We start from the raw sequence: 19,235 nt of genomic DNA on the forward strand, positions 1-19,235 counted from the left end.
AAGTAAAACTTCAAAGCAGTTGATAAATTATTTCATAAATCTGTCTAAATATATGTTAATTTATTCAGAATTTAAAGACAATATTATGAAAATGTATCACCGCTGATAAAATTGCTTTTGGAACTGCAACATTTTCTGCTGATTCAAAATAATCACTAAATTGCTGTTTTAAAAGTATTACCTATGTTTAAAGTTATTATTTACCACATAAGGTGTCAATAATTCTAATGGCACACTCAATTACCCCTATAAATAAGCTGTTCTGATATTATATCATGTCATCCTTTCACACATAGATATAATAGGTTTGATCGAAATATTCAAAAGCAGAATCTAAGTATCTAACTTTAATAATTAAAAACCTCAAAACGTGAAAACCCGCAGGTTCAGTAATCTCTACTGAAATGCTCGTTGACTTTGGAAACAGTCACACAGACAACTAAACCGATAACGACAAACTGCTTCTGTTCCTTCATCCATACCAGTTTCATCTTCACCTGACCATCTGAGTCCTGATAGTGGATCTGAAAGTGCTCACCATCATAGTCATAGAAGACGGATGTCTTCTCCAGCTCCAAGGAAACGGGAGAGCCGACACACCAGAAGGGTTTCTTAAATTCGTCCAGCAGAGTAAGACTCATGATGCAGCAATTCTATCAGAAAGGAGAAAAATAAACAAATGTCAGCTCCTCTTTTCTGTGTGGACTATCACTGTTGTGATTTCAGCAGGATTCCATTGAGTAATGATACTTCTTGACAATCTTCATCCAGGAACACATCTTTTATGCTTAAAGTCAAAACTGTCCACATTTATGATAAAATGAGGGTCAATAACTGTATTCTTCACCGGGAGATACAAGAGGAATGACTCAAAAATGATCTTTTCAGTCTGTAAATATTATACTAAAACTAGCATGTGGTTTCTGTAGCACTTTTCACCATTTGACAGCAACATGCTTAAGATGTTTTGGCCTTGCATTTCTATCTTGTTACAACACATAGTGATAAAGGTGTGCAAGTGGCTTCCAGAACACGCTGTACCTCGACTGCACCCTGCAGGGCCTCACACCTCCAGGAAAGGGTGATGTTGCCAGACAAAGGTGTGTGCTGCGACAGGTTTGTCCCGCTGATGGCGGTCAGCTGGATTAGGCCATCACAGATTTGCGCTGATCAGACAACAACACATGACAAATGAGTCTTTATAGTTTAATAAATTAGCATTTCAATGTCAGATCACTTGATTAGTTATGACTAGAAGCATCAAAATAAAAAAAGTTTAGTCATTTAAAAAATCTTGCTTATTAGGGCTGCAACTAATGATTAATCTTTTTTTTTTTTTTTACTACTTGTTTGGTCTATAAGATAGATAAAGAAAGGTGAAAAATGTCAATCAGTGTTCCCTAAATATAATGCCCTGAAATGTCTTGTTTTGTCCTCAGTCCAAAGTTTTTAAATTTACTGTCACCAAGGGAGTAAAGAAACTACAAATTAATCATGTTTAAGAAGCTAGAGTCAAAGAAATGTGACCTTTTTTTTCTTAAAAAATTACTCAACCTGACAAATGGATTATCAAGTTGGCGATTCATTTAATAGCTGACTACTAATATGCAACATGTAATGTTAGCTTTATTTCAATCTACAGGCAATATAATTATCTTTAATTACAAGCAGTGTATATAGTTAGTTAAGCTTATTTAAAAATTTTGAAAAAACTTTTGAAATTGTTCTAAAAATTCAAGTATGCAATAAATACTAATACTTAAAAAAATATAAAAATAAGAATTGGAAATTGAAATATAAAACTTTTAAGATTTAAAATGTGTGTATATAAATAAGTTAATATCAACCTGGTGCGTAGGTCACCATTTTTTATTAACCTGGCCCTATATTTAAGTCACCGCACATGTAAATCACACCTACTCTAATTAAAAAGAGAGTTTTTAAATGACCCCTACAGTGCAGTAGCAGTGTGACTTTGTGAATATGACTATAAATAAATTACTTCTCCGGCAGAAGAGCTGGGAGAAGCTTCCGGACATGATCTCGCATACAGTGTTGTGGAGAACAATGTGTAGTTGGTAACCATGGAGACCGTATTCAGGGTCGATGTCATCAAAAGGGGGTTTGTCCATTGGCTCCACGTAGGGGCTGGCGGAAGAAGAAAAGAAGTAATAAGGTAAATGAAATTAAAACTGCACTGAGAGAAGAGAGCATGAAGAAAAAAGTATTTAATTAAAAGGGCATTTCAGAGGTTTATTACTTTTGCAGACTGTAATCATGATGTGCTTTAATATTGTGTTCTCTCCTGAAACCAGGAGAGGGGGCTATCTCCACACTCTGCTGAAGTCCAACAGACAATAGGTTCAGCAGTATCAAGAGTGCTGTGTAGTTCTGATGATACTTTTCTCTCTTCTCAGATTATCAGTGAAGCACCTTCAAAACTATACTATAACTATAATTAAACTATATATAGCAACACCAATATTAAATATCACATAACTAGATTTGTTTTTTTGGAACTGGAAAAAATAGTAGACCATTTAACATTTACATCTTTTTTACCTTTTTTCTGCCCTTTGATTGCCCCTTAACCCTGTGTTAACAACCACTAAACTACCCCTTTGGTTTTTCTAAAAAGATTTATTTCTTTTGCCTTCACTGACAGGGTAGCTTTAAAGAGAAATGTGGGAGAAAGAGGGGGAATGATATACAGCAAAGGGCCACACACAACCGACACACAACGTATATCTCGATATTTTGAGATCTCCTCCTAACTACTGTAGAGACCACTAAAATATTAAACTACTAAATGTAGCACTGTTACAATAAAGTTAAATAAAGTACTGTTAGAATAAAGTTAAATGAATTATTGTTATCATTAAATAAATGAAAAAAAAAAACAGAATCACTTAATCTTTTATTTTTAAGAACCAAGCTTATCTTGAGTCGAAAGTTTTGATGTTTTTGCTGTGAACTTAAAGCTTCAGAAAAACAGTTATCTGTTAGCAGTTAGTAGAAAATTAAACTGTTACAGTGGTGCCATTAAATGTGAGGATTCATTTACTAAGAGCGGGAAACAAAATAACAGCTCTCCAGTTCATATATTGATTATATATGCAAGTTCCACTGGTGCTCTGTGGTCAAAAAGCAACTAAATGGTTGCACTCTGGAGCCCTACAGATACAAAAACGCTTGCCTTGCCTCACATGAAATTGCCCAGTAGAGAGCGGTCTAGGTGGGTGGGGGGAATGTGTTTGAAAAAATTAAATGACAATTTAAACTCATTTTACACATCCCCTGGGAAAAAGCTTTGACAAATTAATTACAATCGATATATAGCCCACCCCTGATTCAAACTATACATCACAGAAGCAAATTCTCTTGGTAATTACCCTCTTTCTGTTTTAAGCTCTGCTAATGAGTGAATTCAACTGCTTGCAATTAACACCTGTACTGTGTTGTGCCCTCACTGCAATGGATTAGAATTAATTGGTGTTACTGGTCCTGACACAAGACAAGAAGAACATTTCTTACACAAAAAATGTGGTGCAGTCACATTATCCACTCTGGTGGTGAAATACAGGTGCCAGTGATGCTGCTGACGCTTCAGATCTCACCCTGCTGTGCATCATAGATGGGTCACATCAGGGGCATCAAATGAATCGCACTGACTGAATCCGGGCCCTAACCATCTGATGGTGATACACTGCACGCCACGTAAGCATGTGAATAAAAAGGTGCCTGTTCAAGTACAGCGTACCTAACAGAAGATCCCTGTGTGCTTCTTTCCAGTAGCTTGTGGAAGTGGAGGGTGAACATGACAAAGGCGACAGAGCCCTGGTCCTGCAAAGAGAGTAAACACTTAAAATCCTTGTAAATTCACATTTTAAGTATCTTAATTAAGCTACGTGAAGCTAATGAATGATTGAAAATGGCTTCCTGTGAAGTAATTACCTTCCAGACACCGATGATGATGCCAGGCTGCAGCAGCTTCAATTCAACCAGTCTGTCCTGGCCAATGATGTGCGTGCTTTCAGTTAGAGCCTGCATGTTTAATGTGGTCATCAGTGACCTCCAGCCAGGTCTGACAGAGCAACCACAAAAAAAACAGTTGGTTTCACTGAGAGAAAAGAAGAAACAGAGACATAAAGACAGAGAGTGGAGATGGACATCGGCTGTCTTACTTCTTCAGGCCGGGGCAGTTGAGGGCTATCCTCCTGACACCGTGCAGTTGAAGGGCGGAAATCTGCTGGTAGTTGGGCAAGCAGCCTCCTCCGCTCCAGCACAGAGTCACAGAAGTCTCGCAGAACTGGGACCAGCTCGGCTCGAATGTGACCTCTCGCCCTGACTTATCAGAGACCGTCAGCTCCCAGGTGACGTGCAAATTCCTACAATAAGATAGCACAAAGCAGGATTACAGCAAAAAAGATATGACAGATATCTGGCAATAACAGCACAAACAGCAAAAGTACAATTAATAATATGCAGTGTGGTTGGTTAAACCTGAAATCGACAGGCTCTCTTCTACTTTATGAAGTAGGAGGTAATTCACTTAAAGAAACAGTGTGTAGGAATTAGTGGCGTATAGAGGTGAGGACTGCAGCTAACTGAAACTTCTTCCAAATGCCATGCATGAAATCACAGTAAAGATTCCTTCAGTGTTTATTGTTCAGGAGGCTTTTAACGAGGAGCCAAATTATCCAAAGAGGTCTCTCCCTCTCCAAAACAAGCAGACCTGGTGATTTAAACCAGCAAAAATGATAGACTGTATAAATTATGGACATAGCTAATATGACACTTGTGGACTGCCGTTTTGGAGCCTCAAGTTCAGCATCATCATCTGGGTCTTTGAGAGCAAGGGGTGGATTTAAATCATAGACCATACTGATGTCTTGTAGACAGCTTATGCATAACTTTGGGCCTTAATAAAATGTAAATAGGTGAGTTATTAAAGAATTCACCCTTCGTAAATTTGACATAATTGTTGAAAATAGCTACAAACACCAAAACCATGTTTTGTACCAGGCTGTAAACACGTTTATTGTGCTTTTAAGGTCAGCTTTTAACAAAGGAGTTTATGAGAATTGACTGCTGCTCGGTAAAAACACTGAATAAAAACAGTTTCACGTTAAAAATCCGTGTTTTCCTGACACTTGTTGCAGAGCAGCTGCTAACTACGGTGGCCAACATGAAAACACAAATAGAAATATGGCAGTGCAATATGGCAGACTCCGTGAACGTGGACCTGCTCCCTATGTAAACATAAATGGCACATTCTAAGGTAAGAAAAACATTTATTTCAGCTGATTATATACTAAAGAAAACACTATTATATCATACTCCATTTCTAATAATATATCTCCCTAAATCCTACACACTGGACTTTTAATATTCCCTGTGTATTGACAGCTTAAAACAGTAATATGAAGACAACACAATGCAAATAATTTGGCAGTGTTGACTCATGCTCTTTATATCAGCCTAACTATGAGTTTAATGGTTGTAACGGTTCTTTTGACAGCAGCAGGGAGTAGTATGACTCCAGTTAAGCTGCTCTTGCTAATGAAATGATATGCAACGAATGAAATGAAACCGCAGCTGTTGTGATAAATCTCTTGATCCAATTCTGTCTAAACTGTGATTCAGGGCTGCCCCTACTGTGATGCAGCCGGTGTCTCGCTGAGGCACCATCCAATATCAATTAAGTGGAGGAACAAAGCTAAAAACTGGAGCAGCCCAGGAGGCCCCGGATGACCCAGGGGATTTCGCTCTGCATTGTCTGTGTGTGTGATGTCTTGTGAAATGATTATTACCAAGGTAAATCGCATGCTCCTCAGTGTCTCTAACAGACAAAACCCCCACAGGGAATTGTCTGAGTTGGTGGGAGGCGGGAGTAAGGGGAAAGTGTGTGTGCATGAATGTGTGGGTGTGTGTTGTGGATGAGGATTTGGGGGGGCTAAGTAATTTATTTCAACAATTCAGACAGCCTCTGCAAGGAACACAATTATTTCTACTTCCCCTCTGTACCACAGCGACTGCCACAGAACTCAAAATTGAGTGCTGCACAGCCTCTAATCAGAGGTTATAAAAACACAGCAGAAACCGCAGCGCAGGCGATGAGGGAGCTTTCCCCTGCGTGCTGGCATCCCCCTGAGCAGACATCTCGCTCAGACAGAGACCTCCTCTCTCACCTTTAATAAGAAAGTGTCATTAAGTGCGATATGAAAAACAAACCACGCTTTGTTTTTGATAGCCAGCGGCTTGAACTGTCCTCTAGTCTATACCCTTGAACTTTCTTGACAGCGACTCGGGTGGATCTCCAAAGTTTTACTGCTTGCTAACCACAAACAGGGCAGGGGTTCCCATGATATCTCACAGAGCTGCCTTCCATTGTAAAAACAGCTAGACAAACAGATGGAAGATTACAGCATGATAAACAAAGTATGATCAACACACCTTTTAGCTGAATAAAGTAAAGCAAACTGCAACTAACTGACAATGGAGCCAATGGACAAGGACTACCAGGGAAATAATGATAACCTGAGGGATTCAAATGCTTGAAAATACATGGTAAGCACTACTCACAAACACTTGCAGGGCTACTGAAGTGTCTGGTAATTGATATCAAGTGTCCGGTACATTAAACAAATCATACACCTCAGGTACTCCATCTAAGTGGTTTTCAGAAGCAGTTTTTGCCTCTCTCCGTCTCTTACCTGAGGACCCGCTCTGTTTGGCCGGGCAGCCCAGTGTGACGGCTGATGAGTCCGAGATGTCTTTTCCACTTGTCCATGTCACATTCGGCTACAGTCTTGAAATGCAGCCTCTTCCAGTAGCCCGCAGCTCGATCCTGCACCTCCACTTTCGATGTCTTCAGCTCTTCTACACATTTAGGTTTCCGCTTTCTATTCTTGCCAAACTCTGCCATGTATATCTTCTTCCACAGAGTGCTGCATGGATTGCACAGAAAGGTGAGCGGTGCTGTAAATGAAATGACTGAAAAGAGATTAAGCATGATAACATGATAATCAAATATGTCTAATGTGCTAATTTGGTACAGGTCTGCCATTCTAATAAAACAAAAAAAAATCCACTGATTTGTTCTTGAGTATAACTGTTTTGCTATTTGTGTGAGAAAAATGTAGCACTCTGATGAAGTTTCATTTCCTGTCAAAGCGCTACTTTCTTTAACGCAAGCTAACGTGTGATTTTGTTTGTTTTACAACCCATAAAAGCAGCAATTCAGAGAAAAAGTATCAGTCCTCTTACTAATCTGTCAGTCATTCTGTCTTTTATCACTAGTTTCAGTTTGCATTACATCATTTTCCATCATGGTGAATTATTTTGCTTGTGTAAGCTTCCCAAATTACAACCTGCCAGGGCACTGAGCTGATCCTTGATCCTTAAACATTAGTTTCCGTTGTTAAGCATCATTACTCACGCCAGTTTTAGACAACTGCTAGTTTTGGTACCGCCTGATATGTGATAGCAATCTTTACAACATTATGGAGTGAAACAACACGGCGTTTGGTGTCAGTTATACCTAATCCCACTCTAGTTTTCTGTTATGAAAAGGACATTAAACTGCCAAATTACCCTGTCTCTGTACAGTGTATAATAAATACACTACAACATGCTTAATGTCTAGATACAATCTGAGCACCATCAGTTACATTTATTGAACAATTGATGTTGATTTATTTGAACAAACAAAAAAAGACTAATTCAATCCGATGAATCTTTTTAGTCAAGTAGAGAATTTTGTTTGAGGACTTTTTCATTAGGGTGAAACACAGTTAAATATGAAATTAAAAGACATTCAAATCCACCAACAACAACAATTCTGAGGAGTCACGTTTTAAAGAAAAAAGCCAAAAACACTCACTGGTTTCAGCTTCTCAGATGTGAATATGTTCTGCTTTTTCAGCCTAGTAATAAAAAAATTAATATTTGGGAGTTTTGGAGTGTTTGTCAGCTTGGGCTCTGGGAAACTGGAATATACAGTTTTCACTATTTTTGACCAGTATTCAACAATCGAGAATTAATTGAGAAAACGATCAGCAGATTATCCATATTGAAAAAAGGAATCTCAATTGCAGCATTTTATGGCACTAGTAGATTTTCACGTTAATAGCAAATAAGACTAAACAATATAATAAAAAAGAGTTGGTTTTTTTTCTGCAGTGTAGTGTTCAGAAATTCTGTGACTCATAGGCTGTCTTTACTGAGTGCTGGACTGGTTTCCTAAATATGCTATGTATTTAATGTATTGTGTTTGCCGCATTAACAAGACCTGGCCAACAGGTTACTTACTTATCACCGGCAAGCTGACAGAAGAGCTCACTGACGTGGCCGATGGTATGAAGGGCAGAGGCATCCAGGTAGGACAGAATTTTAATCAGGACGTGAGATGGGAGTCTATGGAAAAGGGTAATTAGAGATCACTACAAGGAAGTAACACCAGTGTTTCCATGACACCTGTTGTTCAGCATGCAGTTCTTTAGAGGCACCTGTGTTACGAGACAAATGTGCTCTCAACAGGCTTCTTGGCAATCTTATACTTCTGGCAACAAAATGAAATGACCTGTGTTGGAGTTCTCATTCAGTAGATTTGGCATCGACAAACACAACATTAACTTCAGGATTCACCGTTTTGTAAAGCACTCCTCTGAGATTTTAATACAAAAATATACCCAAATTAAAATAACAACAGACAAGGGTGGTTACATCCTCAAAAGACACTCAGTAGAATAAAATTGTGACCATTCTCAAGCTGCAGAAAGTGATGAATTAAAGTGTGTCTGACATCTGAAGTCAAATCTCAAGATCTTGTAACTTTCAAGGCATGAGTATTTTTGAAATACTGAAAAAAAAAAAGTTATAAAAAGCCGTTCTCCATATCTTTTATAGCAAAATATTGATCCAATTTGTGTTTTTGCACCTGTCCTGATTAATGATGCCATCGCCATTCAATTTAATCTCCTGATAAAGTAATATATTCAAGTTCATATTACCTGCATGGTCAATCACTGACATCTCACTGCATATCAAATAAGACCCACATGAAACAACTTCAGAAATGAGACATAAAATGAATAAAACATATTTGGTGTGCATTAAAGCTTTAAAATTCAAATTACTCAATTAGTTAACCTCTCACTGACATCTTAAGCTATCAGCATATACAGAGATATTGGTTTGAGATGTTTTTGACATCTCTAAAAGTTTGAAAAGGGAAAAAGTGGCCAGTTGAGTAATTGACATGTGATACTGTGTTCATCTTAAACCAGTGTCTAACAAGTCTAAACTTATGTCCAAAATTCTCTCCAAAGTCACCTATGATTTAAATCTATTTCAAGTACAGAGAACTGCTCATAAAGATTTTAATTGTATGCTTTCTATAGGCTTTATAGTATCCACATCATTAATACTGAATAGAGCTGAAAATCTGTAAATCAGTAAAAAAATGTGATCATTTACTAGTAGTTTTACATTCTCTGGCAGAGTGTCTACATGTATCAGTCACTGTAATTTCATGCTTTTTGAGACCTTTTCAATACAATTTATTACAGTGAGTTAGATTAATCTACATTTTATCAACAGGTGAGTGAAGCTATGAAGTAAAAAGGTAGAGGGTTCAGGTTCAGCAGTCAGTATAAAGATCTGTAACATCCAAAATACAGACTTTCACTGAGAAGAGCTTAACTCGTTTTGACAAAAATAAATTGACAAATGGGTAAGTTTAATCAGATATGATGTTTGTCACAATGAAGATATCACAAAGTCAAATGTAAGATTATTCAATGATTTTCAAGGACTAATGATGATAAAAATATATAATATTTTAGGACTTTTTAAGGACACCCTGTCTAGTTCTTAAATGTGAGGAGTTGCTTTATTGTAATGTCATAGCAAACTATCTCTTGGTTTTAGTGCTCGGCGTACAGGACAAGCAATCTGAACTTTGAAACTGTGACAGACATTTTCACTTTTTCCTGATAACTGAACAAAATAATAATGAATTCATTGTTGGATACAGCCCTATTTTAAACTGCATATTTACAATAATGTGTCTTGCATTTTTAGCACAAGTGAGCCAGGTGTTTGCATTGATTTACATAATGTTCCAGCAAACTGTGACCAATATTTTTTATTTAATTGAGCGATGAGTGCATATTGAGGTATTCAGACACAGGTTCTAACAAAATAAATATAATTATAGGTCTATATGGAATTAAAAAAAAAAGTGTACTCTGCATGCTGGAACAATAATCTTGCTAAATATGAATGTTTATCTAGAAAAAGAGAGACGTCTGACTGCTCTGTTTAATCAAATGTAGTTCAAAAACGTGTGTGAGGTGCTCATGGAAAACGTGAAACAACAGGATACACAAAAAGGAAATCCTGGCACTCCAAAATGTGTAAAGCGAATTACATTTATAAGCATTTATTGTTGTGGCTAAATCAATAACAACACCAACATGTTTCGATGAATTTGTATCTGCCTTAATGGAATAACACTCACATAAAAAGAAACAGTGCTAGTGAGGGCTATTGTGTGCTGACTTGCTACTCTCTGACCTGCTGTATTTACCGCCTACATTCAATGGCGACAGAATCAGATTGTTTAATTTGAACATGTGAAGCGTCCTCCACCTGTATCGATTTCTGCTGTGCTTTTATTGTATTTTGCTGCAAACGAACGCGGTCTATAAATCCTTTTACTTACAGGGCAATAAAGCCTTGACTCGCCACAGTTTGTGAACGCTGCCTGGCTGAAGTGCTGGATGTCACGCAGGTGGAAATATGAGCATGTTCTGATAGATTACCTTTCCAGGAAGTTCAGAGATGAATTGTCAGCTCTTGTGGACCTGGACGTCCTCACTGTCCGCACTCTGGAAGTGACTGCTGTTGGTGCCGCCATTTGTTTCCCTGGTTTTGACCCCGCTGAGTCAGATACAACGTAACGTGTTTGTTAGGAAGTTGGGGCGTCGAACTGCGTTTGTTTCGTAGCGTTTTTGCTCACGGGCCGTCGAGTAACATTAGCATACAACTGTCACATATAAACTTAATAAGTTAGCTAGACCAATAGCACTTTTTCTACTTTTTTTGTGGTCTTACCATTTCAAAGAAGAACTCTTTAGCGTTACATTTCTTAATTGTCCGCGCCTGGTCCAGTCGCCATGGTAACGTCCAGTCAACTTCCTTCCACGTGCAGAAAATACTTTTCCGGTATGAAGTGGAGATATTTGCCTTCAAAATAAAAGCAGATAGAATTTTCTTCTGAAATAGACTGCATATTGTTAGTTGCAATATTGTCAGAAGCCTACATACAGTCCGTGATTTGAAAAAAACAAACAAACATAAAAACTCAACAGATTTAATCCAAATATTATTTGGCACAGGTTGCTCGATTGTAGTTCAATAAATAGGTCCCACTTCCTAGCTTTGGGGTTTGAAAGGTCCTGAATAACAAAAAACAAAAGGACTCACAAGAGACTAATAAAAAACAAATTGCTCAAAATCAAAGCAGCAGATATTTTGAATCTCAGTTTCTAGTTTGTGTGAACCTCTTAAACACTGAATCATACATTTACCATGATGCAACTTAATTTGTCTTTGGAAAAAACACAGCTTTAAACTCTTCACCACCATATTGTAATGCAGGCTTTCTGTTTTAGTATGTGGGCTCAAAGCCCAAGCTGAGATAACTCTGATCAGATAGGCCTAATGAATGTCATTTTCTTGACAAAACTCTTCCAGAGCCCCAGAAGAAATAGGCAGGGTATTAAAGAAATACTTCATCAATTACTTGCCCCATATTACATTGAATCAATGATTTTTTTTCTCTTGCATCTCCTCTGTAAACAAAGAATCCAAAAAACGGACATGATTCATGATGAATTGACGTCAAAAGGGTCAGTGTTTAACAGCTGTAAAACTATATCAAAACATCACTTTACAAACTCTCACCCAACACGCACAGTACAATCCAGGTCTCATGTATGGTATGCTTAATTCCCAAACATATCCTTCTTGACTAAAATCCTTCTATTTAAAACACATGCATACAAGCAGTGCACCTGAGCAAACGCATGCATTTGAAATCTGCAAGTACATTTCTCTGAGTGACCCTGGTGTGCCTTTCTTCATTGAGGGAGATTATTTATGTGAAAGATTTCTGTAAAAACACATGTTTGGAAAGTACTGAGAATATAACTGAATACATGAGATTGGATTTAGACTGCATGAAGTGTGTGAGAGCTTAAACTCATGTGTTGATGTAGTTTTGCTGTTGTTAAATACAACCCCCACTGACTTCAATTCATAAGAATTTTCTCCGTTTTTAGTTCTTCGTTCACTGTGGAGGCTTGCAAATTGCAAATTGCAAATTGCAAATTCACAAATTCAACATGACACCATGTGAGTAAATGATACAGGCTACAAATTACCATTTTTTAAGTATTTCCTTCAACAAAACGGATCAATGGCGTGTCCATTTAACAACAGACACTTAGGTGCATATTAGAAAGGTGAAACCTCACATGCATACGACACAGCAGAAAATTGGACCTACGCTTAAATAAAAGTAGTACAACTTCATTGCAAAAATATTCAATTACAAGTGTTGCATTAAAAAAAAAAAACTCAATTTAGACAATCTTGCTTTTTGCCGTGAAGTACAAGTAACTCAGAATGTAACTCAGCTACAATATTTGCGAACACACACACAGACACACATGCACGCACACATGCACACACACATATACACACACACAGACACACACACACCAAATCAGATACACCTCATTACCTACCACATACATCAATGTAGGCTATATGAGTCATGTGTGCCACTGTGCACGCATAGACATATGCATATAAAGACACATACAATCTGTTCATCTGTTTTATCTTCAAGCTTTTATGGATGTTTCATCCTGAATTCAGTCACATACACATTACATCTGCTTACACCTGCTACTTTTCTTTGTTCTATGTAGCAGAGTCTACCTCGAATGTCCCTATTAGATAAATAAATTAATGAATATACTCTTTTTTGGCAGCCTGGAGTAGTAATTGTCAAATGTTTAAAGATTTTTTAGATGTCAGACGTTTACAGTATACGGACACACACACACATTGCACTGACTTACACTGACTGCCTGTAGACTTAACCATAACCAAATGTACCTTACCTGAATTCAAGTCTTGACCCTATATTTGATAGGTTACTTTGAGGAAACTTTCTTTTTGTTGTCAAAATAAAAATGATTTAGGTGTCTACAATTTCATCACAGACACACAAAATAAAGCCAGTCACTGTGAGCTCAAACATGCACCGTGCCGCCTGCTGTAACCTTTTTCTGGGTTAGCAATATAACTCCTCATCATGGTGTTAGCTCAGCACTAGCGGGGGAGTAACAGGCAAGATTGATGTTATTTGTCTCCTCACACATGCTTAGATAGAGGTCACATCTTACTGATGTAAGGTAAGAGAGACATAACCAAATTCACTCAGAGGTTTCTTCCAGGGCTGCAGTGAGAGTGTGTGTATGTGTGCGTGCGCGTATGTGTGTGTGTGTGTGTGTGTGTGAGAGAGAGAGAGAGAGAGAGAGAGAGACAAAAGCTCTAAATTAACTCATTTGAGAGTCTGACCTCATTTCGGATATACAGACACAGATTCATTTCAAGCTGCACACAAACAGATGGACAGGCAGGCAGATGGACGGACAGATATCTGTTATAAAGTGGGTATTTTAAACTCTGTGAAGCATATGGTGGTGTGAGCACGCAGGGTGGGCCTCCTCTGATTTTTAGAACGTTTTATATTTCATTTTTGTAACAGAAGTATGGGACAGACTGTTATAGGTATGTGGACTCTTTGCTGTGAGAGCAAGATCACTAACAAATAACACCTACATTAACTCTTTAATACCTAAGTGAATTGGCTTGATTTCTTTCAAAAACATGGGAATAGGGCAACAAGCAACTTAACCAGAAATGGCCCAAAAATAGCGAGATATAAGTAAAAAGTTGAAAGAAAACTACCTAAAATAAGCAAGAAAGACAGAAAGAAAAAAAGAAAGAAAGAAAGAAAGAAAGAAAGAAAGAAAGAAAAAAAGAAAGAAAATGTAACAAAAAGTAATATAATTTCAAACATATGAATAAGAGAATTATCAAGATAGTTTTTTTGACATTTTTTCCCTGTTATTTATTTATGTATTTTTTTATCGTCATTAATAATCCTCCCCGGCTAATTTTCAGATCATTTCCCCGTCAGCTTTTAGTAATTATTTGCAGTTTGTAAGGACATTTCATGCTTATTGTGATTTTTTTGCTTTGTTTTTGCAAGAAATCAAACAAATTTTCTCAGGTTTCAGAGGTTTAAATGCTAGTGAAAGGCATCTGAATGAGGAACAAGAAACTGGTGACAATCCAGGCGTCACAGTGTTAAGCAACACCAATCAAAGTCATGAAATGAATTATACTAATGTAAATGTGTGTGTAATTGTACACAAAGAAAAAAACCCACGAAAACAAAACAGACTGAAATTCTTTTTTTTTTTTTGCAAAAGCAGATGGCTCGCTTTAAGACCCTTCACATAATCGACCTCCCCATTCCTGGAAGCCAGTAGGCTCTGCTAGCTGTCAGGGAAAATAACCATAACACTGTTGTCAGTCCAGCCGATCAGCTTGCCTGATGGAAGTGAAGTCCCTTTCAGGGCAACGGCAGCCCCTGGTACAGCAACGCCAAGTAGGCCACATCCCTTCCCCTTGCATGTCCCCCCGTACTTGACATTTGATGTTTTCTGTAGCTATGTGTCCTTCTAAAGGCCTGGGGTCAGTTGTGGCTCTTGGATACCTGATGTCACTCTTCCGCTTGGTTTGTCAGTCAGCTCCGACAGTGCGATGTTTGTCAAATGGGGCTGAGAAAGAGGGGGAAGGATCACCTTGATTGAGTCTAAAATAATCGGTGCACTGCAAGTGGTGGATCATTATAGGAGGACATTGCATTTATGGAAACCTTATTCTGTATTTGTGTCAATGCTTTTGACGCTTATTTATTGTGACATTTACCTTTAAGTGAAAAATCTGGTTTTGTCCTCACTGTCAATCTATATTTGCTTGCATGCATTCAAAATTCAGCTTAAAATTTGGGTGAATTGCAAAGGTAAAACAGACTTTTCCTCCCATTATATAGAGCCGAAGCTGAAGACAATCTATACGGTGCCTTTTCCTGCAGATGTGAATGACATGCATAATGTAGCCAGTTAGCATATCTTTAGGTAGGAAAATGACAGCTCATTAAAGGTCTAACGTGAGGGTTCACCACTTATGAAGCCCACTCTCAGACTCTTGAGAAGTGTGGAGCACTGATAGGGACCATCTACACGGCTCTTCAAAGGATGATGACATGTCAAGAATTGAAAAGAAAGGCCAGGGGATGATACAGAGAGGCGCGGGGCATTCTCTGTGAAGTGGGCATTTTCTGAAGTGTCACCTGCTTTCAACTTGCTTGTGGAGTGTTTGTTAAATGTGAGTTTCATGCGAAATTATTTGCCAAATGCCACCACACACCAAGCAATACAACATGCCAGCCTGATCACAAGTTTGTTATTTTAATCACTTTTTTTCTCCTATGATTTCTCCAGCTGCAGCACATTCTGCAGAAGTCAAATCTGCCACTGGATGGCGCACAAGTATCTTTAGTGGACTCATAAAAACGCTTGTTTAAGTCTCAAATTAGTAACATGTACATGCATGCTGAATGTACCATGCAACAGCAAGGTTATCCTCTGCAACCCCTTTCATTTCGGATTAATCAGGGAGTGACATGAGAAACCCACAGCATATAAATGACAGACGTTGAGAGCAAGTGATCTCTGTCGTCCCGAGGGGCCCCTGAGCTCACAACATCGAACTGATTAATATGTAAACAAAGACATTAGTCCACGCATGTGCTCTTAATTGCGGGATACTTCTGAAGAGTCTTGTTGCAGTGGCTACACACAAAGAATGGGCGTGAGTTGTCCCTCGAAAGGGAGCCCAGAGACTCTTGCTTTTTTAGCACCAGCGATCTGAGCGCGCAGTTCACAGTCTGCGAGAGACAGAGAGCATATCAGCGGGATGGATTGCACAGGTATGTCGTGATTTACCTTTTTTCTCAACATAAACGGCTACAAAGTGCTTGTGTCTCCATAATTACCAGTTAGAACGAGGGGAACGATATCTGTAACATGATTTTCCTTAGACATTATAATTTGTTACCAAGTGTTGTGACGCACAGTTCTAGGAAACAATCTGCAGTAGCACAAATAGTTGGATTGATCAATATCAGACGAAAAACATTTTTACTAATATTCTTCACGCGATTTTTAGATTTTGGTGTTAACTGGTAGCGACTGCCTTTCATTTTACGCACAATAGCCATTTTACGCACAGATAATATGCTCAAGTTTGCTGATTAAACTACGTGATTTTTTTTCCTGCTGCTGCCTGATATGAACATTCTCATTTTGTCTCTTTAATCATCAGGATTTACCACAACAGTTGTCTGAATACTCTCCCAAAATCAACTAAGACGCACAGGAGGGAGGGGAGTCACAGCCACAGAGAGTCTGAGTGCGTCTGTGTGTCAGAGGGTGTTTGAGAGTGAGGGAGCATCACAGATAGAGGAAGAGAGAGAGAGGGGAAGAGAAAGGGACTAAGTCTGGACCAGGTGATCGAGTACTAACAAACCTCCAAGGGGCTGCCGGGTTGTATCAGTGTGCACGGGATCAGCGATCCGACCATGGTGCCCGCGCGCTGCCCGGGACCCTGTGCCATGCTGGCACTGGTCCTCCTCTTGGGATGCGGCGTGGCTTTCTGCCTCGGCCAGAACGACACGGAGCCCATCGTGCTCGAAGGGAAATGTCTTGTGGTGTGCGACTCGAACCCTTCTTCGGACGGAGCGGTCACCTCCTCGCTTGGCATATCAGTCCGCTCCGCTGGGGCAAAGGTGGCTTTTTCCGCCGTGCGTGGAACCAACCATGAGCCGTCAGAAATGAGCAACACGTCTATGACCATCTACTTTGACCAGGTCAGATGTTCACTACATTTAACACAGCACAACAAAATATTTATCAGATATGGGCTAATATATAAGCTCCATTACCATTTTCTCTCCCCTCTTCCTCTCTCTCCACCATACATAACATGAAACTGCCGTGGGCGAGCAGAACTTGTTTAAGGTCATGTTTCATCGATTTCCTATCACTGCTCACGCTCTGTGTGATCTGAGCCCCGAGTTTCTCTATCCTGAAGAACACGATGTTGTTTTCCTTTGACAGGGGCTCATTTAATGCTGTGCGTAATTGGCGTGATATAGTCATGCGCTGCCAAAACGAATAATCATTCATACGGGATCGTTGGTCACATATGCGTCTTAGGCCTCGGCGGAATTGACATGTGCATTGTGCTGCTTTTTGCTCGGATGTTCTACTAAGTTGTCATGGCTGAGGTCTTTGGACAGCGGCCTGTTGTACGCATCAAATTGGGAAGCATTCCAAACTGCGACTGAAGTGCAGCCTTAAAACATTTGGCATGCCAGAGCCAGAGTATGACTGATACGCCTCTCTGTAGTCACGGTGCGTGACAGAGACAAACAATGAAAAACAGCGGTTGTGTTAGGGGAAGCGGGAGGGGGGGGGGGGGGGGGAAATGAAATAAATAAAACGCTGTCTCATTTTTGCGCCCTTCTTGGTCACAGGTTTTAGTGAACATCGGCAACCATTTCGATCTCAAAGCAAGCGTTTTCCAAGCTCCAAGGAGGGGGATATATAGTTTCAGCTTTCACGTGGTGAAGGTCTACAACAGACAAACCATACAGGTAAGCACTTATGAAACAGTTGCGTTCAGCATTTAACTGATGCCATTTGTAGGAGAAGTGAGAACACGCCTGAAATCTCCCCTCTCCTGCAGGTGAACCTGATGCAGAATGATTATCCGGTTATATCAGCATTCGCCGGTGACCAGGACGTAACGAGAGAGGCGGCCAGCAACGGAGTACTGCTGATGGTTGAACGGGAGGACCGCGTCTATCTGAAGCTGGAACGGGGCACCTTAATGGGCGGATGGAAATACTCCACCTTCTCAGGCTTTCTAGTCTTTCCTCTATAATCTAATCTGCGGTGATACACGTCGCACGGGACTCTGCTTAGGTCGAGGAACTTAAAAAAAAAAGAAAAAAAACAACAAAAAAAAACACGCCATTTATTTTAAATAACTGTCAGCCAAGGAAGCCGACGAATATCTGTATACCTACACTCGTCCACTATCTAGTCAAATATGAACGTTTCCTTGGAGTTTCATATATTCAAAACCATCAGTCAACTTTTACGCAATCTGGATGATTAAACGTATTGATCGGCCCAGTGGCGTGTGCTTGTCGGGAATGTGGATTTTTTTTCTTGCTTGGAAAAACAAACTTTGCCAACAGACAAACGGGTGTACCTGGGCAAAAATGGACAAGGCAGAAGAGTGGAAGAACTGACGTCCTGGACAGGCCGACTGTGTTATGCTCTATTTTAAGTTTGTATAGCCTTAAAGAATATATGGTTTCCGTCCAAGTGAAGTATATGGAATTATGGACAACCAGAGAAGAAGTGCTTTCACGCCCAAGGCATTTTTTTTGCACGAATGGAAGTTTTTACTTTATGTTTTGTGCTGTCAATGGTGTTGCGTTTGGATGCTGAACATATTGAAAATAAGCCAAATGTAGGCCGCCGACGAGTTTATTAAAAGAGAAAAAAAGGCGACATATTTCAGCCACCGGAGACGACTTATAGAGCCCTTTTATTAAAGAATAATTATATAATTTATAAAGTACATATTCACATTATTGTGTGTTCTACATTTCGGAATCTGCGTAGCTTTGACTGATTTAATGTTCAGTGACGTTGCTCACCAAATGTACATTGTGGAAATAATAGAAGAATCCCTATATGTCCCGCTTAATAAAAGATATTGTATTGTATAGGCTAACCGTATTTATCACTTTTTATTCTATTTGCATTTAATGGGAACAGGACGAAGGGTAAAAAAAAAACGCTTGTTTGTTATTAGAAGTGAGAGTTTTGCGCAGGAAGTTAGAGCAAAGGCCTCAGGAGGAAACTGACAGTGTCGCTGTCCGAGGTGCTGAAATATACTGTTGAGCTGCTCATTCAAAAGCAGCACTTGTTACACGTTTTAAA

General features: G+C 39.2%; 2 protein-coding genes across 2 annotated transcripts; one reads left to right on the forward strand and one right to left on the reverse strand.

Moving 5' to 3' along the window:
• Positions 1 to 200: 200 nt before the first annotated feature.
• fbxo15 (F-box protein 15) lies at positions 201 to 11,141 on the reverse strand. Its single transcript, XM_042510838.1, has 9 exons — positions 10,830 to 11,141; positions 8,314 to 8,418; positions 6,717 to 6,950; positions 4,185 to 4,388; positions 3,955 to 4,084; positions 3,761 to 3,843; positions 2,003 to 2,148; positions 1,042 to 1,166; positions 201 to 653 (listed from the first exon to the last, which is right to left on the reverse strand). Exons 1-9 carry the CDS (start codon positions 10,922 to 10,924, stop codon positions 387 to 389), a joined length of 1,389 nt encoding a protein of 462 aa, XP_042366772.1. The 5' UTR covers positions 10,925 to 11,141; the 3' UTR covers positions 201 to 386.
• A 4,863-nt stretch (positions 11,142 to 16,004) lies between these two features.
• Positions 16,005 to 19,014, forward strand: cbln2b (cerebellin 2b precursor). Its single transcript, XM_042510652.1, has 4 exons — positions 16,005 to 16,144; positions 16,540 to 17,083; positions 17,753 to 17,872; positions 17,965 to 19,014. The coding sequence occupies exons 2-4, from the start codon at positions 16,796 to 16,798 to the stop codon at positions 18,160 to 18,162; spliced, it is 606 nt and encodes a 201-aa protein (XP_042366586.1). The 5' UTR covers positions 16,005 to 16,144; positions 16,540 to 16,795; the 3' UTR covers positions 18,163 to 19,014.
• The last annotated feature ends 221 nt before the right edge of the window (positions 19,015 to 19,235 follow it).

Source organism: Plectropomus leopardus, chromosome 21, assembly GCF_008729295.1.
Source record: "Plectropomus leopardus isolate mb chromosome 21, YSFRI_Pleo_2.0, whole genome shotgun sequence".
In the NCBI taxonomy this organism is placed as follows: domain Eukaryota; kingdom Metazoa; phylum Chordata; class Actinopteri; order Perciformes; family Serranidae; genus Plectropomus; species Plectropomus leopardus.